The following is a 19,622-nucleotide window of genomic DNA, read 5'->3' as shown; positions in this document are numbered from 1 at the left end:
AATGGGTTTCCACAGTTACGGTTACAGTTGGTTGTTCCACACAAAGTTGGTTGTTGGCAGTAGTAGGTACCACTGCACTAAGATGATAATAATTGCATCCGAAACGCGTCGGTTTTTAAACAACTTTGTTTCTATTGAACATGCCATACTAATAAAGGCATTTTAATTAATTATATGAAGAGTGCCTTGGTCCTCCTTTCTTTTTGATAATAATTGGTTTAAACATCTATCTTTTACACTTTTCTTAGAAAAAATAACAGATTACAGTAACACCTACAGAGCATGAACTCTCACAGCGGGATTATAAAAATACTTTTCTAAACACATTAAAATAAATTAAATGTAGACTGGTTATGGCCACTAGCCCACTCTAACACCTTGTTGGGTTTGGACAGGTAACACTTACATACATGCCCACTGGCCCCTGGCGACCCTCCAAGCCATCTTTCCCTGTGAAGCCCTAGAGAACAGAGAGACTCATTAACGAGAAATGTCGGTAATATTTCGGTCGGAGACAGAGGCTTTTGGCCTACAGTACTCACCCTATCACCAGGTGGCCCAGGACTGACGTCTTGCCCAGACTTTCCTGGAGGACCCTGTTGAAATCATGAAATAGATACAAACATAGAGGGTAAGAATGAGTAGGTTGAGGAGGGTGACAGAATGTGCAGGTCCAGCAATGATAGGTCAGCGACATTTAGTGTTGGACATACCTGAGCACCTGGGGGACCTGCTCGTCCTGGTGCTCCCCCCAGACCTGAAAATCCCTGGATGTATGACAGAGAGGTTAAACACACATTGACTCGTGAATATACAACCATGTACTGTAGCAACACATGTATACCCTAATTCAATGTGCACTACCAGCATCACATATCAAGACTTTACAAAGCAGTGTTGAGGACCTCAGATCATCCCTGGCTGTGCCATGCTGAATGTGTCTTACAAAGACACTGACTGACTGAGCCTACAAACCCCTGGGGATGGTCAGGGCCTTGTAAACCTCTTTACTGGTACACTATCTAGTCTTGTCTGTCTGACATGTAGGTGCTCATATAAACAGGAGAGCTGTGACAGCAATAGCCACCACAGGCCCACAGCAGGCGATTATATCTGTGTCTAAGGAGGATCATCTGATAAGCAACCAATCACACCTCTCTTTATTGCTGTGGTTTATGAGAGTTCAGCAATGATTGAGCCATTTGTGTTTCTGTTCTTTTTACTGTTGACTTTTACTTGTTTAGAGCTGATTGGTTAAAGGGGTGTGACTCACTCTGTGTCCTTTAGTTCCAGGAATACCAGCAGAACCAAGCTCACCCTACAATCACACACAACAACACAAACATTACACATATTGTTTTTATCATGCCATACATTTATTTTCTGTACAGATGTAGGATCTTAATTTCAGTCAGTTTTCTACAGCAGGAAAATAACCCTGCAGCAAAAGGAAATTTGAATTATTATGTGGATTATAATTAATGGACATTTGTGTAGGGGCAAATCAAGTCTGACATTTCAAAGTGGACATTTTAAAACTCAAATACACTACAATTTTGCATTTCCTGTTGTGCAGGAAAGTTCTCTGCAACAAAAGAATGAACAAATTAAGATCCTACTATCTATCTATCTATCTATCTATCTATCTATCTATCTATCTATCTATCTATCTATCTATCTATCTATCTATCTATCTGTACACAGAACTTATCCTGAAACCTACTTATCAATAATGATTGAAATAGCTGGGTTAGTACCTGTTCAAGGAACTGCAATGACAATGCACAGTAGACAATAAGGAGTCAGTAGAAAATCCTAATAAGTGATATTTAAAAAATTAAAAGTTATAAAATGGGAACCTGTGTACCAGGCTTTCCTTCTGCACCCTCAGTCCCAATGAGGCCTCTAAAACCCTGCAACATAACACACAGACATAGACACAAACACGTCTGGCATACATACCACACACAACAAGGACAGCTGATTGTTACTATAGCTACAGTATCCATCAAGGATTGTCTGTCAAGTAATATTCATATGAGAATGAATACTGTTCTCTTACCGGGATTCCAGGTATACCAAAAAGACCAGGCTGTCCAGTACGACCCTGGAAATAGAAAATATCAGAGGGAGAATGTAATTATTCCCCCAGTCACAACAACATCTTCCAGCAGAGGGTATAGTAATGTATCTACAAAGATGATCTATTACAGCAGTGTTTCCAAACTCCAGTCCTCCAGTACCCCACATTTCTGTTGTAGCCCCGAACAAGCATACCTCATTCAACTTGTCAACTAATCATTGAGCCCTCAATGAGTAGAATCAGGTGAGTTTATCAGGGGCTACAACTAAAATGTTTACTATTGGGGGTACTCGAGGACTGGAGTTGGGAAACACTGTATTTGAGGAGACAGTTACCCTGGGTCCTTTAGGTCCTGATTTCCCATTATGGCCTGGAGTTCCCCTGTGGCCCTTAGGTGGAAACAAAGAGAGACATTCAAAATTAAGATTACGAGTCTGTATTACGGCATGTGATACAAGACTATGGCATGACATAACTCTGTCAGTATTATATTGTATTGTATTGAAACTCGGGTTATAAGACTTTGACATCTTTGGGAAGCTAGCCATTCAATATGGGCTCATTGAATACAGCTGCATGTAGACTAGAACAAAGGAGAGGTCTACCAGAAGAGCTCTAGTTGTTCCCTCAGGACATGAAGTTCCCTCAGGAAAAATAAAGTAATTCTAATTCTAAGTCTAGTTTGTTGTAATCACTCCACCAGACAGTGATAAACTCTGCTGACCTTTGACCCCTCCTTTCCAACCACTCCCTGGAGGCCGACCTCTCCATCTTCACCCTGCATGGGAGAGAAAGGGATCAGAGCCTCTCTCATCAAAGGTTCAAAGGAGCCGTGCCATTTCATAAACACAAACTACAGGTATCCAACATAATTCTTCATACATTTTACATGAATCATGTATCAGTATGTAATGGCAGAAGAGGTACAGTAGGAAGATGGGGAGAGTGTTATTAATGTATGTTAATAAAGGCTGTGAATAGCAGGTGTCATCCTGATGTTTACCGGAATGCCTTGGGGGCCAGCTTGACCTCCGACACCAGGAAGGCCTGAGAGGCCACTCTGACCCCTCTCACCCTGACGGCCTAGGATCCCTGACGCACCAACAGAACCCTGAGGGAAAAAAATACTAATGGTATCAAAACACCATATGATATGAAGGTTTTCACAAAAACATTTTTTTTACGAGATCTTCATGAACATGACCTTTGTGATAGTCATGATTCTTGTACTACTGCATCCAAGAAAAGGCTTTCCAAACCCATAATCAAGTCTCTACCCTGTCTCCTTTGGGTCCAGCATCTCCTTTGTCTCCATCTAGTCCTCTGAAGCCCTATAGGAAACGTCAGATCTGCTCAGATAGGATTCATAGAATAGAGCCTCACTCCTCTCTAAAGATGTCACTCCTGTTTAATAAACAAGAGAATAATTATATACATCTTACTGTGCCACCTGGAGCCCCCTTCAGACCTGGAATTTCAGCAGTCCCCTAAAAGACAGACAGATACATAGACAGAGAGAGGAGAGGACGTAGAGAGACAGTGACGTGGATTTGTTTCACTCATAAAGTCACACAGATGCTTTAGATTCTGTACACTACAGTGTATCCCAGTGTATCTAGCTAGATCGGATGTCAGGCCCATTGTTTGGTGAGATTAAGTGGGGACCCTTTTACTATATACTATGTTAAGAGTAAATATAGGTATGCCCTCATCCCAATAAGGAAACCCCTGTAAAACAGATTGCCATATCCAAAATATGTTTTCCATTTCTGTTGTTTTAGAGCTTGAACTAAAACCAGGAGCTAAAACATGTGAGTGAAATACCAGCTGGCAGAGTTGTAAAATGAGTGAGAAGTCAACTCATGTGTTTCTGTATAAAAGCCAGAGTCAGCTCTGAGATGCAAGACACATGGAGATTTGTGATTTTAAAGAACTTTATTGCTGCAGTGTGGCCATAAGTCAAACAACAAAGCTGGCGAATAAACCTTTTTTATTCTGATGACCCAGTTTTAAAACAGCTTTTAGAATCAGTTTTCACGATAGTCTATATTGGCATGTTGATTATGCCATGCAGAATGCTGTTTATGTTTTATCCCAAAACGTGTTTGCAGCCACATGTCTATCCAAATAAAAATGTAGAGTAATGTGCAGCTCATCCACAAAGAACTCACCATGGGCCCTTCAAGGCCTGGTAAACCCTTCATGCCCATTGGCCCGACTTCACCCTTTAGAGAATCAGAAATGGACAAACATAATCAAATAGACTTAACCAACTCCTACCAGGTGCCATCAGCAAGTGTCTAGGGGATAGAGGCAGGGGTTGATTTATGACTGGGCCTATGTGGGTTTTGACAAGAGATTAATTTGATTAAACAAAAGATGAACGTGACTAAACTTACTATGTCACCTTTTTGACCTGGAAGACCATACATCCCTGGATGTCCCTGACAACAAAATACATGAGAACATTCAATACTGTTTCAGCAAAATAAAATGTTGAAGTATGATGAGGCTATATGCAAGTAGACCAGTTGTATGCATACACATTGTGTATGTCAGAGCCTGTTTATAAATAGGTCATAAAGTACATCTAAGTCATCATACAGTATGATTGCAATAATGAACAATATGATTATAAGGCCTGTCCTGTCACGCCCTGACCATAGAGAGCTTTTATTCTCTATGTTGGTTAGGTCGGGGTGTGATTTAAGGGTGGGTTATCTAGGTGAATTGTATTTCTATGTTGGCCTAGTATGGTTCCCAATCAGAGGCAGCTGTTTATCGTTGTCTCTGACTGGGGATCATATTTAGGTAGCCATTTTCCCATTGTGCTTTGTGGGATCTTGTCTATGTTTAGTTGCCTGTGAGCATTATTATAGCGTTCGTTTTGTTGTTTTGTTCTTTGAAGTTTTCTCTTCCATAATAAAGGATGGAAACATACCACGCTGCATCTTGGTTTACTCCTTATGACGAATGTGACATGTCCCAGGATTTGAATCACATGGTTATGAGGCCATCTGGATATGGCTAATATTTCACTAGACTGAGACTAGCCAGGACATGGATATTTAAAAAGTAGGTTTTCACATCTACACCACTGTCTTACTAGGCTTCAGGGAGAGCCCCATTGTCTGCTCTGCTTGCCAGGAGCCAGCGTTCGGTGTGTAGGAGCAGTCATTAGGACTAAACCACGCCAAAAACTAGACAGGTAGCCCCAAACTCAACTGGACATTTACTGAGAGAATACCAGGAAAACAAGTAACCTCCTAGATCTACTGTAGCTGGCAAGAACATTGAGATTTCCACCAGTGCTATTATTGTATGAACTGAAAATGAGTATCTATAATCATATAATTTCACCAATTTTGCTGCCACAGTATATCAAAATGCATAATGATCAAGTGAATATTATAACCACAGAGCCTGTGTATTTGCTGTGAAAATTAGCTGGCATGTCTTACTTGCAGTGGCGGACTGGCCATCTGGAATTTCGGGCAAATAACAGATGGGCTGGTCCATTTTTAGTAGACCTGGGATTTGCCAGGGACCTCATAATACGATAATATCACGATACTTAGGTGCCAATACAAAATGTATTGCGAAAAATATGTTGGCTCACTATTTATACTGAACAAAAATATAAACGCAACATGCAACATATTTTTTTTTTTTACTGAGTTATAGTTCATATAAGGAAATCAGTCAATTTAAATAAATTCATTAGTCCCTAATCTATGGATTTTACATGACTGGGAATACAAATGTGCATCTGTTGATCCCAGATACCTTAAAAAAAGATAGGGGCGTGGATCAGAAAACCAGTCAGTATCTGGTGTGCCCACCATTTGCCACATGCAGCGTGACAGATCTCCTTCAGATAGAGTTGATCAGGCTGTTGATTGTGGCCTATGGAATGTTGTCCCACTCCCCTTCAATGGCTGTGGAAAGTTGCTGGATATTGGTGGGAACTGGAACACGCTGTCGTACACATCGATCCAGAGCATCTCAAATATGCTCAAGGTGTGACATGCCATGGAAGAACTGGGACATTTTCAGCTTCTAGGAATTGTGTACAGACCCTTGTGACATGGGGCCGTGCATTATCATGCTGAAAAATGAGATGATGACGGCGGATAAATGGCACAACAATGGGCCTCAGAATCTTGTCACGGTATCTCCGTGCACTCAAACTGCCAATGATAAAGTGCAATTGTGTTCATTGTCCGTAGCTTATGCCTGCCCATACCATAACCCCACCGCCACCATGGGGCACTCTGTTTACAACGTTGACATCAGCAAACCGCTCTCCCACACGATGCCATACATGTGGTCTGCAGTTGTGTGGCTGGTTGGACGTACTGCCAAATTAAAAAACTACGTTGGAGGCGGCTTATGGTAGAGAAATTAACATTCAATTTTCTGGCAGCAACAGCTCTGGTGGACATTCCTGCAGTAAGCATGCCATTGCACGCTCCCTCAAAACTTGAGACATCTGTAGCATTGTGTTGTGATATAATATTCCACGCCTGTCAGGTGGATGGAATATCTTGGCAAAGGAGAAATGCTCACTAACAGGGATGTGTGCACAAACTTTGAGAGAATTAAGCTTTTTGTGCATGTGGAAAATGTCTGGGATCTTTTATTTCAGCTCATGAAACAGGGGACCAACACTTTACATGTTGCGTTTATATTTGTGTTCAGTGCGAAAAGACAATGGAGAACAAGCTTTTGAATGAAAAATACCGGAATTTTGGCGCAGGTACAGCCGACTAGCGCTAGCTAACGCTACCTACAGAAGCAAATATATATACAAATATTTTCTACAAATTGATACTTGGAGTCAAATATCAATATAATATCGTCAACAAAAAATATTGTGATATTATATATTTTTCCATCACAAATGTTTAGCCTAGTGGGCCTTTATAACTAGTTTTATTTTTGCGCAAAATGATCATTATCTGTCTAATAATGTGGGCCTCAAGGACTAAAATTGTCCGGTGTGGGGGCCAAGTCCTCCCTTGCTTACTTGGATTCCTCGAAGTCCAGGAGAGCCTCTCTGTCCTGACAATCCTATGGGACCCTATGAGAAAGACAATACACAGAAGAATGACTGTTCATTTTGAACAAATATCTGAAAGAAAAAAGGAAGTCTCAATGACAGAAATAAAACAAAAACACATACTGGGGGCCCTCTACGGCCAACTGGTCCATCTGGCCCTGCTTCTCCCTGTGAGGAACACAGCAGAAGGACAAACCCTTACACAGGATGACTGTTACTGTACATGGCTGTTTTTCATTAATTGTCAAATAAAATGAAATACCATGCAGTCTATGTCAATCAAAGTTGTTGTGACCACTGCGCTCAGGTTCGTCGACCAAAATGTAATATAATTCCAAAATTGTGTAGCTGGTCCGCACTCTCCTGTTGCCAGACATTTTATGGAAGTGGGCCATAGAACTGACAGTGTATTGGTATAGAAAAGGTTTGGGCTACACGTAGAGGTGGCAATATTGAAAGAACTTTCCTGCAGAGAGAGTCCTTTTGGGATATTCACATTACGCACACTATACCCAGGTGGACTTAATGTGGAGTTGGATTTGGTGCCTTTTTTGTGACCAGGCTGCTTGTTGCAGGGGGTTCTGAACCTAGCTTCTAATGTTAATTCCTGTTTTCCTGTAACTATTTATAGACATTGATGTTTTTCCAATGCATTAAAGAAAGTTACTTGTTCGATATTAGATTATGTATTGTATATTTAGATGCCTTATTGAGCGGCGGCAGGTAGCCTAGTGGTTAGAGCGTTGGACTAGTAATTGAGAGGTTGCAAGATCGAATCCCTGAGCTGACAAGGTAAAAATCTGTCGTTCTGCCCCTGAATAAGGCAGTTAACCCACTGTTCCTAGGCCGTCATTGAAAATAAGAGTTTGATCTTAACAGACTTGACTGGTAAAATAAAAAATGTGTGTCTGTTCCAGGAGAGCACACATGAATGTACCTGTTGGTCATTACCCTTAATGAGCTCACAATAAAGAATCTCATTTTAGGAGGATGACACTGTCAAAGGCTTAGGCCAAATTTTTTGCCAATCTACCCACTCCTGAATGAAATAAATACAAAATAGAAACCTTGAATCTCCTATTTGAGTGCAGACCAGCTACATAATTTTGGTCTGTGCCAATCAATCATCAATCCACTGTCCACTGTGCATTGGTAAATACAGTATACTGACCCTTGAGCCGTTCACCCCCTGTGCTCCAATCATACCAGTCACACCTGGAGCCCCCTGTTTGGGCACATACAATGCATATGTGAATATGCAAACATAAAAAAACAACGTCCATTGTTTTCCTGTGCAAGTGGTACGTATGCACTGATTTGTCAAGTGTGTTCTGACTGCGGTAGTAAAGTAGGTAGATGTGATAGTAACCTTTAGAGCTTGAATGATACTCCTACACTCACCATTGGCCCAAGTGGACCTTGGGCGCCATCATACCCAGAATCACCCTGAAAAACAGAAGAGATAGGGACACCTGCACCAGTTGTTTTTTGTCCAGAGCAACAACAAATGTGTGTGCTGTTGAGGTTACTGGGGGACTGGAGTTGGAAACCACTGATCTAGAACACCCCACCATCAAATAGTGTGGCTGCATGGATTGTAACACAGTTGTGTTCCATTAGGATTATTGATTGTTATTCAAAGTCTTACCTGAGGCCCAAGTGGCCCTGAAAACCCCTGGACTCCTCTTTTACCAACCGGCCCCTGAAATTAAAACAGTTATTGTATGATGCACAAGCTTAATAAACCACATCTGTATTACCCACAGACAGTCAATACATCAGCACTTATCAGCATTTGAGAGCTGAATTAGGGCCAGAGGATAAAAGTGTTCTACTCACAAGTGGGCCAACAGAACCTGGTTCCCCTGGTTCTCCTTTAGAACCCTGGAGAACATAGCAAGAAATATGTCTACACTTAGGGAAAACTACATTAATAAGCATAGGCTACAGATGATCATGATCGTGAAAAGTGAATTATATAATATAATATATACAATTATTCTAAGTATGCCTTTGACAGTGAAAGTGCAAAATAATACAAGCATGTTCCAAACAGGCTTGGATGAGTTGAAAAGAAACCATGTCTGGTGTTGAGCAAAGCAGCCATTGATGTTTCCATCCACTAGAGAGCAGTGCAATAACACTTTGTGGACATGTGCAGAACAACATTAGCCTACTTCCACTTTGAGAATAAAAAAGGTTTAAAGAGTAGCAATTTTGATATTTAAAAAGTTACCTTCTCTCCAGTCTTCCCTCTGTCTCCACATGGCCCTGTCTCGCCAGTGAAACCCTGTAGTTCAGTGAGGAGAGAGACACAGGAGACATGCCAGTGATGTTACTATAAACCAGGGCTCTCCAGCCCTGTTCCTGGAGAACTACCGTCCTGTAGGTTTTCTCTGCAACCCTGATCTAGAACACCTAATTCTAATAATTATCTGGTTGATAAACTGAACCAGTTTAGTTACAACTCGGTTTGGAGTGAAAACCTACAAGAGGCCAGCTCTCCAGGAACAGGGTTGGAGACCCCTGCTATAAACCAACATGTATAACCATGGGGTTTGTGGTGTCCCCTAATGCCACCAGCTGGTGACTGGTGGCATGTTTGGGGTCCAGGCAGCTTCACACACAAATGTGGAATCGGTCATCATCATAACAGGGGAATAGAACACAGTAACTAACAGACTCTAGATGATGACGGCTTATTACTAGAGCCTGTCAGATGGTTTTCCAGGTTCTGTGGTCAGGAAAAGCTCCTGGACCTACAGTCATGCTGGTTGTTTCCACTGACTCGGTATAGTGTATGAACTGTGAGATCTGACCATAGGCACAGTTTGGAGAAGGGTGCTTGTTTGACAGCCACTTCCCTGCACTAATCTGACATTTTGCCATACAGACATGTAGTGTACCTTACACTGGTAATCTCACCTCATCTCCTCTCTCGCCTGGAGGAGCATTCTCTCCCTTATAGCCTGTAGGACCCTGAAATAGAAACCACCGCCATGCCATTATAGTCATAGAGGTCCATACTTTCTTTCTTGTTTCGTTCTAATCAAATCTTGTCTTGTATGAGTTGATTTTACTCAGTTAAAATGTATAGATTGACTGTAAATAATGTATCATGTGAATGTCTTTGGTGTTACCTGAAGCCCAGGGAATCCCGGTGGCCCTGGCTGTCCATCCAGGCCATGCCCGCCATCTATGCCCCAGGTCCCTCCTCGACCTGACACACCCTTCGGTCCAGGGTAACCCTGGCACAGACATAACACCAGGCATGATTCATACATTTAGCTGCTTAGAACAAAACCTCAGAGAAGACTAGGCGATCTCAGATGGTAGACAATACTGAGCCTTGAATCACTAGGAGAACATTTGTATAACAAGTTGCTAGTTGTATTGTTAAGATTACCATGTCTCCCTTGTGTCCTGTCATTCCTCTGTGTCCAGGATCTCCAGGAATGCCCTGCAGAAAAAAATAAAAACATGTTTTATTGTCACATACACCGGATAGGTGCAGTGAAACATCGACAGATTTTTCACTGGCTCAGGTATTCGAACCAGCGACCTTTAAGTTACTAGCCCAACGTCACCTACACTTGCATGAATGTCTTTGCATTGATAAGTTCATGCAAGGGCATATGACCATAGTTTATTTGTGATTAGTGTACAGTAAATTAATATATCACTCACTGGTAGGCCAGGTTTTCCCATTTCCCCTATTGGTCCAGTAGGTCCCTGTTCTGTCTGAGGATTTAATAGGAAGAGGTCCATCAGTAACACACTCAGGCACACACAGCATCTTTGACCCACTGTAGTACAGTTGGCACACATCACTGAGTTGTGATACTTACAGGCCAGCCTGCACGCAGCAAATGGAAGAAGGATGATCGCTGGAAAAAACAAGCAGAGGTCATTGGTATAATATAGGACGGAGAGTAGTTACATCATGGGAACGAAACCTGTCTTACAACAATAACACAACTTCCCCATGTCTAGCTAACAACAGCGTGTTAAAACTACATTGTAATGCAGACTCTGCTATCCTGTATATAATGGCAGGAACGGTAATGTAGTTATTTTTTTACAGAGAACAGATGTGTTAAGCTCCAAGGTAGAGTTGGGCTCATACAGGCTCTACTGCAACCCTATTACATTATATGGAATAAGTGCCAGCTACTTCACCCAGATACTGCTGAAAGGGAAACACGCAACTGTTTGCTCAAGGTCAAATCTCAACCGTAATTTCTTGTAACACTTACGGTCGTTACATTGAGATGCAGCCAAATGAAATAAGGGCAAAGTGTTGAGAGCCCCATGCAGTCTCCCTGCCTGCTCAGATGGTAGATACGGGATGTGGCATTGGCACAGAGCATGCTGTCACTGTACAATGTGGGCTGGGGAAGTTGGAGGCAACTGACTCCCACAGAATTACACATAGGACCGCTGGTTATATGAAACCGCCTTGGCTGCCTCCGCTTGGGTAGTGTTTGTCTTGGCCCAGAGCTCCGGTTCAGGTTCTGCTCCCCAGGGCAGAAGGCTTGCCTTGCATGCCCAGTTAAGGTGAAGCTCAGAAAGGATGAGAGGCCTGGACCTCCCCTAAACCTGGGTCTCCACAGACTGGCCTAGCTAAACTGAGGGTGAGTGAGGGTTAATAGGCTGTCAGAGCCCCCAGTGTGCTCCCAGCTGCCAGCAACACTGTAGACCATTCACACAGCACAGGGCCTTTAATCACTGGAGAGAGAGGGGGAATCCAGAGCAGATGGGCTGACCGTTGCATCCTACTGGCCGTTTCAGTTACAATACTCACATCAAGCCTCATTACTGTAGTTAGCTACATGAGAGTGTTCCTGATGGAGCTGGAGACCTGCTTCAGTCTCATTCAGCTGTGGCCACCAAACAGGCTTTAAGGCTGTAGCTAGAAAACACTGGGGGAAAGGACTAAACAAGCCAGCCTTGAAATAGAAGCAGGTTTAACCCCCAAAGGATCACAGAGGGCCTTGAGTCTATAAAAACCTGCCTAGGTTTACATTTTCATTACACATGGAAAAACATGCACTTGCCTAATCTAATCACACATCAAGATGTTTATAAATGGGAGATAAACACGACTCGAGAAAGTAAAGTTTGAATACAACGTATCCATTTGAATATAAGATACAGGTGGCTCTTGTGTATAAAATACATACTAGTCTTGTGTATGTGTGTATGATTATAAGATACAACTTTTATGCTGTGTGACAAATTCATTGATCCTTAAAATATACTTCCAGTAACTTATCTGCCACGTTGATGCACTTACAAAATTGCAGCAATCAACTTTATTCAAGAAACAAAGCATTGAATTATTTTATGTAAATAATGTAATCAAACTGAACCTTTGCGCTAAATATTGTATAGAAGATGTCAAATCTGGAGTGATAAATGTTGTAGGGAAAAGACACAGAGCAAACATATCATCACCCACAAAACCATTTCACTGTCAAATCCACACTATTCACACACTGAAAACCAAATGTTTAACAAAATAAAAATGATTTGGTTTATTTGTGTGATCACGCTCTCCGTAGCCGATGTGAGCAAGACCTTTAAACAGGTCAACATTCACAAAGCCACAGGGTCAGATGAATTACCAGGACGTGTACTCAAAGCATGCGCGGACCAACTGGCAAGTGTCTTCACTGACATTTTCAACCTCTCCCTGGCCGGGGCCGGGGCTGTAATTTCAAACAGACCACAATAGTCCCTATGCCCAAGAAAGCAAAGGTAACCTGCCTAAATGATTACCGCCCCGTACCACTCACGTCTGTAGCCATGAAGTGCTTTGAAAGGCTGGTCATGACTCACATCAACACCATCAACACCATCATCCCAGAAACCCTAGACCCACTCCAATTCGCATACTGCTCCAACAGATCCACAGATGACGCAATCTCAATTGCACTCCACGCTGCCCTTTCCCACCTGGACAAAAGGAACACCTATGTGAGAATGCTGTTCATTGACAACAGCTCTGTGTTCAACAGCATAGTGCCCACAAAGCTCATCACTAAACTAAGGACCCTGGGACTAAACACCTCCCTCTGCAACTGGATCCTGGTCTTCCTGATGGGCCGGCCCCCAGGTGGTAAGGGTAGGTAACAACACATCTGCCATGCTGATCCTCAACACGGGGTCCCTCAGGGGTGAATGCTTAGCCTCCTGTACTCCCTCCTGTACTCCCTGTTCACCCACGACTGTGTGGCCAAGCACAACTCCAACACCATCATTAAATCTGCTGACGACACAACAGTGGTAGGCTTGATCACCGATAACGGTGAGACAGCCTACAAGGAGGAGGTCAGAGACCTGGCAGTGTGGTGCCAGGACAACAACCTCTCTCTCAATGTGAGCAAGACAAAGGAGGGCCGAACAGGCCCCCATTAACATCGATGGGACTGAAATGGAGCGGGTCGAGAGTTTCAAGTTGGTGTCCACATCACCAACAAACTATACTGGTCCAAAAACACCAAGACAGTTGTGAAGAGGCACGACAACACCTTTCCCCCCCAGGAGACTGAAAAGATTTGGCATGGGTCCTCAGATCCTCAAAAAGTTCTACAGCTGCACCATCGAGAGCGTCTTGGCCGGTTGCATCACTGCCTGGTATGGCAACTGCTCGGCATCTGACCGTAAGGCGCTACAGAGGGTAGTGCAAACGGCCCAGTACATCACTGGGGCCAAGCTTCCTGACATCCAGGACCTATATAATAGGCGGTGTCAGAGGAAGGCCCAAAAAAATGTCAAAGACTCCATTCACCCCAGTCATAGACTGTTCTCTCTGCTATCGCACGGCAAGCGGTACCGGAGCGCCACCCTTTGTTTTTACTCTGCTGCTACTCACTGATTATTATCTATGCATAGTCACTTTACAAATGACCTCGACCAACCTGTACCCCTGCACATTGACTCAGTACTGGTACCCCCTGTATATAGCCTCGTTATTGTTATGTACATTTCTTGTGTTACTTTTTGATTGATTTTATTTGTATTTTTACTTTAGTTTATTTAGTAAATATTTTATTAACTCTATTTCTTGAACTGCATTGTTGGTTAAGGGCTTGTAAGTAAGCATTTCACGGTAAGGTGTTGTATCCGGTGCATGTGACAAAAACAATTTGATTTGAACCAGGGCAGTGGGCGGCGGTGGCTGCTGCTCAACTGTATAGCCTCCAAAAGCATATCCAGGTGAACTGGGAGATCAAGTTATTCTTTGACAACACAGCACATACGCCAAAACTGTGTATGTTTTATAATACTCCCAGGCAGGCTGCTGTGATATGGGTAGACACTGGACAGACAGAACGAATCTCACCCTGAAGTCAGTCCAATCCTCCTGGGAGTTCCTCCACAGGTAGAGGGTGGGTAGGCCTGGAGGACCTGGGAGGCCTGTCTCACCTCTTCTGCCCTCCTGCCCTCTGACACCCTGAGATCCCTAGGAAAGCAGAGATAAGAGAGCAGTCTATGACAGAGAGTGATGGTCAACCAGTGGTGGAAAAAGTACCCAATTGTAATACTTGAGCAAAAGTAAAGATACCTAAATAGATTATTACTCAAATAAAAGTGAAAGTCACACAGTGAAATACTACTTGAGAAAAAGTCTAATAGTATTTGGTTTTAAATTTATGATACTTAAGTATCAAAAGTCAATGTAATTGCTAAAATATACTTAAGTATTGAAAGTAAACGTATAAATCATTTCAAATTCCTTATGTTTAACAAACCCGACGGCATCATTTTCTTTTACATATTTTTTTATGGATAGCCAGGGGCACACGCCAACACTCAGACATCATTTACAAACAAAGCATTTGTGTTTAGTGAGTCCGCCAGATCAGAGGCAGTAGGGATGACCAGGGGTGTTCTCTTGATAAGTGCGTGAATTGGACCATTTTCCTGTCCTGCTAGCCATGCAAAATGTATTTTTGGGTGTCAGGTAAAATGTATGAAGTAAAAAGTACATTATTTTCCTTAGGTAAGTAGTGAAGTAAAAGTAAAAGTTTTCAAATATATAAATAATAAAGTAATGTACAGACCCCCCAAAAAACAACTTAAGTAGAACTTTAAAGTATTTTTACTTTAGTACTTTACACCACTGTGATCAACAAAGTACAAGTCCCAACAGGTACAGATGTAGCATCATAATTTGATCACCCTGTTGCAGAACTGTTCTGCAATGCAGGAAATATAAAATGGTGTATTTGAGGTTTAAAAAGGCTTCTGAAGTTTGTAATTTCCACTTTGAAACTTCAGACGATTTTCCCTTACGAAAAACGTATCAACCCCTACAAAAATCTTAATTAATTATAATCCACATAATAATTCAAATTTCTGTTGCTGCAGGATTATTTTACTGCTGTAGAAAATGGGCTGAAATTAAGATCTTTCATCTGTATAGAACAAACACACACACTGAAAAAACTCATTCACATACTGTACTTACCATAAAAATTACATCCATAAGTCATTTGGGGTTTACTCATCATTCAGCAGCATTACTGAAACATTTTCAAAACAATTATTTCACCAGTGATCTATTCCCTTACCATGTCTCCCTTGAACCCAATATAGCCTTCTTTGCCAGCACATCCCTGTAAACATGACAATGTGGTGAACATAGGGATAGATATTTACAGGAAGTTATAATAATACTGGAACAACAGGCAAAGATCACGGTTTGGCAATAGAACTTAAAGATGATGCAACAGAGTGGCAAAGTGTACATTTTGGTCTGCAGTAGCATATTACTGCCACATCTTTTGAGATGTTTATTTTCTCTCCTGTAATTTTGTAGAATGCATATGAATCAGTCTGTGTCCATGTCATATGGGTAGATTTAACCACAGCGTTTGTACAGTATTTCCGTAACCTGTACTTATAAGCAATAAAAAATCAAAAGATTAAAGGGAGGTTTTTTTTGCATTACATGAGCTGCAGTCGGGAATATTTGAATTCAAATTAAAGACAGTTATTAAACCACTGATGTTTTCATTTTCCAATAGAGACAAAGATATCATTGTTTTACAAGAAAACCATAGCTGAATAAACCCGTGAAGACATACAGTACTTCTCATAAGGAACAAATGGATGACTATTCTCTATTCTAAGACACCCACTCATATTTCAGTTTATTCTGCTTCCTCTCTCTGTAAAATCATGTGTTCAGAAAATCACTTTGGTTTTATGAAATCACTGACTTTGATTCTATGTGGCGTGTAAGTCCTGGTGATATTTAAAAGATCTGAGTTTTGAAAACAAATACCTCTATGAACATTTCTAACTCTAAAAACTGTCCCTAAGAGATTCTTACTTGTTCTCCTGGAGGGCCAACTGGCCCTGGAGGGCCACTCAGGAGCCTGTAAATCTTTTTGTCAGATCCGACTATGACATCACCCTCATTGGGTGCCACTATCAGCAAGCCTGTGTGGTCAGAACCAGCCTGTCCGACCCCCTCACTGTTCCCCTGGCCCCTCTGTGTGAGAGAGCCACTACTAATCTTTCCCTGCTCCACTGCTGACCCCGCAGGAGGCAGGTTCTCCTCCATGAGCACACTGGGGTCAGGGTGACTAGACTGGGATGGGCTCTTCTGGCCAGAGCCTTTCCTTTGGAAACTGGGGGAGGGGCCGGGGGAGTCCAGGTCGATGATGTCATGTTGTGGTCTGTCTTCTGCATCTGTGGCGATGTTCTCATCCAAGGCAGTGACTGTATAGGGGGAATTGCTGCCACGGGCACCTGTATCCGTGTGGTGTAGGGTGAGGATAGAGGGGTCTGCCTCATCAACTCCCACAAACACATTCCCTTGTTGTTGTAGGGTGGCTGCGTGCTGGGAGATAGGAGACTTGCCTTCTGGGAGGGAGGGATTCTACAAAGAGAGAAAGAGAAAACTATGGTTAATGGTTGCAGAATGATACATCTCTATCAAACAGTTCCATCAAATGAACTACAACAAATGACTGAAACAGCTTTAAATAGGTAGACATTTCCACAATTACATGTTCCTTTTTTCACCTCAACATAAAAGGTGCATACAGATGTAGGATCTTAATTTGATCACTCTTTTGTTGCTGAGATTGTTCCAGCAGAAAATGCATACTTATACTGTATTTGAGTTTTAGGCTTTTAAAGTTTGTAATGACCATTATTTATAATGGTTATTTAAAAACAGTACTTAAATAATTTAAAAACAGTACTCGTCGTTTTTTACTATAAACAATGCTGTGCATCACTTACATAAGTATAAAAATTGGTTATTAAGTCTGGGCCTAATGACCATGAACTTCAAAGAGAAGCTGGGATTACATTAGAGAGATAACTGCACCCAGGTGAGTGCACCCAGTCTACCTCACACTGGCCTCTCCTACAGCAGACAATGGGCCTTTATCTGTAATAAGCTAGCATTCTCTCTCTCTCTCTCTCTCTCTCTCTCTCTCTCTCTCTCTCTCTCTCCTCTCTCTTCTCTCTCTTCTCTCTCTCCTCTCTCCTCTCTCCTCTCTCCTCTCTCCTCTCTCCTCTCTCTCCTCTCTCCTCTCTCCTCTCTCCTCTCTCTGATGAGCGGATACTTGATCTCCCTGGGCCTGAAACTATTTGTCCAACTAATCTCCCCAACCTCCCTATAGCTCTGCCTTTCATCCCCAGGCTGAGCCCTAGAGTGGAAGCACTGTATTGGAGGAGGAGGCAGGGCACTAACAGAACGAGACTGCTAGTGAGAGCCTTGCACACATCAGGTACAATCTTACTTTAGGAGGTTTGATGCCGTATGGAAACACTAAGGGAAAATACACTGTTAACATCTAACAGAGAGACACCATACTTGTCCCACTGCCAGTGGCTGCAGCAGTGAGTGAGTGGGGTCTGGGGTTCTGGTTCTGGGTCTGGGCTGGAGCTCTGCTCTACAGTGTGAACTGGAGGTGAGCATGTGGCCAGGGAATACAGTACTCTGTAGTCCAGACTCTTTGATCTCTGCAGTGGGCAATAATGGATCCCTGGTATTCATCTCAGTATAATACAGTTCATACTTTACAAACACATTGATTATAAAGTCAGAAATCATGCATGTATCTCTAAACATATCCTGCCAGATAGACACACAAAGAATTAGAAATCCATCAAATACAATTAACTTTTCCAATAGTGCAAACGAACACAAAACACTGCTGACAGATCATTTGTGTAACAGCTAAACATATTTAACATATAAATGAAACAAAACCTATCTAGCTATTTGTATGCTTCCTGAACAATGGTTGACTGATGAGATGAGTGCATCATTCCTGTATCATGTAGCAGTGAGGTTTGAATGTGGACCGGTGCATTCTGCAGTCAGAAAATGGTTTCATTAGGGGGATGACGTGTAGCTGACAAGGTCATCGCTACGGGTCAGACTGGAAGATATAAACAAAGACCATGTCACCCAGAGACTTTAGTATGACAGAGCACCATGTGAAAGACTCCTGAAGGAAGGTCCAGCTCACTGGCCCCCAGGCAGGGGGGAATCTGTATCCAACTGGCTGACCTAACAGTACATTATGATGGAGGACCATAAATCAAAGGCTTAGACACAGGTATGAGGATGATCTTCACCTGCCATGTGTCTAAAAATGCAGCTGGGCAAATACACTCCATCATCCCCAGCTTTATATAGTCATCAGAGATGTTACGAGGACGTGTCCTGTAGTAGAATTATTAGAGCGGGAAATGGGATATTTACAGATGAGTAAAAAGAGAGTGATGTAATACAGGAAGGATACAGGAACAGTGGGGTAAAAATATGTTCCAGGTTCCTAGAATTAATAAGGTGCATGTATATTTGACGTTTCCCTTTGTTCTGTGAGTTTAATTTCTATACCGTGTCTTCTGTTGTTGTCACATTCTATTTTTAGGATAGATCACTACAGATTACAGAATTTCTGATGTTCTACAAGGCCATAAGAAAACCTTTGTTTATTAAGGATGTACCCACATGTACTGGCAATGAAGCACCTTGCTTCATATGGATCTGTTTAGAGGAGTCTCTGTCTTCTGGCTAAAGTATAATATCCCATGATGAACGAAATAACAGCAAATAAAATCTTTATACGGCAAAAACAAGCATGTCAATGTCTATCATAGACGTAGAGTAAACAAACCATGGGCAAATAACCAGGATGAACATACATACACTGTGCTACAGTACATCAACACAATCACAATAGTGGGATTCCTAAGCAGTTCTGTATTTATCACCTGGGGACAATAGTGTTACTGTAGTGAGCACAGCAGCAAATGTATTTGACATTAAAGTCTACAACCTGATCATCACAACTATGAACTAGTGAATTAGTGAATTCTGCCTACAGTATCTAAATGGTCTGATGGTTCCCTACCGTGTAAGATGCTCTCCATTGACCCTCCAAACACAATCCAAGTAGGAAAGAATCCAGCATTAAGCAGCCCAGTATCCAGGTA

The 19,622-nt window shown here is 42.2% G+C and overlaps 1 protein-coding gene across 1 annotated transcript in view; it reads right to left on the bottom strand.

Annotated features, from left to right (window-relative positions):
* The window catches only part of LOC139576981 (collagen alpha-1(I) chain-like), a 65,581-nt gene that overhangs the window by 418 nt on the left and 45,541 nt on the right, over positions 1-19,622 (bottom strand). The window contains exons 7-34 of the mRNA XM_071403657.1: positions 16,489-17,040; positions 15,725-15,769; positions 14,494-14,613; positions 10,994-11,032; positions 10,833-10,886; positions 10,552-10,605; positions 10,286-10,393; positions 10,071-10,124; positions 9,382-9,435; positions 8,985-9,029; positions 8,794-8,847; positions 8,547-8,591; positions 8,317-8,370; positions 7,269-7,313; positions 7,113-7,166; positions 4,483-4,527; positions 4,255-4,308; positions 3,526-3,570; positions 3,361-3,414; positions 3,087-3,194; positions 2,808-2,861; positions 2,419-2,472; positions 2,063-2,107; positions 1,860-1,913; positions 1,274-1,318; positions 714-767; positions 543-596; positions 407-460 (exon numbers count right to left, since the gene is read on the bottom strand). Of these exons, the coding sequence (XP_071259758.1) occupies positions 407-460; positions 543-596; positions 714-767; positions 1,274-1,318; positions 1,860-1,913; positions 2,063-2,107; positions 2,419-2,472; positions 2,808-2,861; positions 3,087-3,194; positions 3,361-3,414; positions 3,526-3,570; positions 4,255-4,308; positions 4,483-4,527; positions 7,113-7,166; positions 7,269-7,313; positions 8,317-8,370; positions 8,547-8,591; positions 8,794-8,847; positions 8,985-9,029; positions 9,382-9,435; positions 10,071-10,124; positions 10,286-10,393; positions 10,552-10,605; positions 10,833-10,886; positions 10,994-11,032; positions 14,494-14,613; positions 15,725-15,769; positions 16,489-17,040 (2,097 nt within the window). The remainder of the gene's footprint in view (positions 1-406; positions 461-542; positions 597-713; positions 768-1,273; positions 1,319-1,859; positions 1,914-2,062; positions 2,108-2,418; positions 2,473-2,807; positions 2,862-3,086; positions 3,195-3,360; positions 3,415-3,525; positions 3,571-4,254; positions 4,309-4,482; positions 4,528-7,112; positions 7,167-7,268; positions 7,314-8,316; positions 8,371-8,546; positions 8,592-8,793; positions 8,848-8,984; positions 9,030-9,381; positions 9,436-10,070; positions 10,125-10,285; positions 10,394-10,551; positions 10,606-10,832; positions 10,887-10,993; positions 11,033-14,493; positions 14,614-15,724; positions 15,770-16,488; positions 17,041-19,622) is intronic.

This window comes from Salvelinus alpinus, chromosome 5 (assembly GCF_045679555.1).
Source record: "Salvelinus alpinus chromosome 5, SLU_Salpinus.1, whole genome shotgun sequence".
In the NCBI taxonomy this organism is placed as follows: Eukaryota; Metazoa; Chordata; class Actinopteri; order Salmoniformes; family Salmonidae; genus Salvelinus; species Salvelinus alpinus.
Note: the sequence above shows the minus strand (reverse complement) of the source record. Positions and strands in the feature narration are given on the sequence as shown.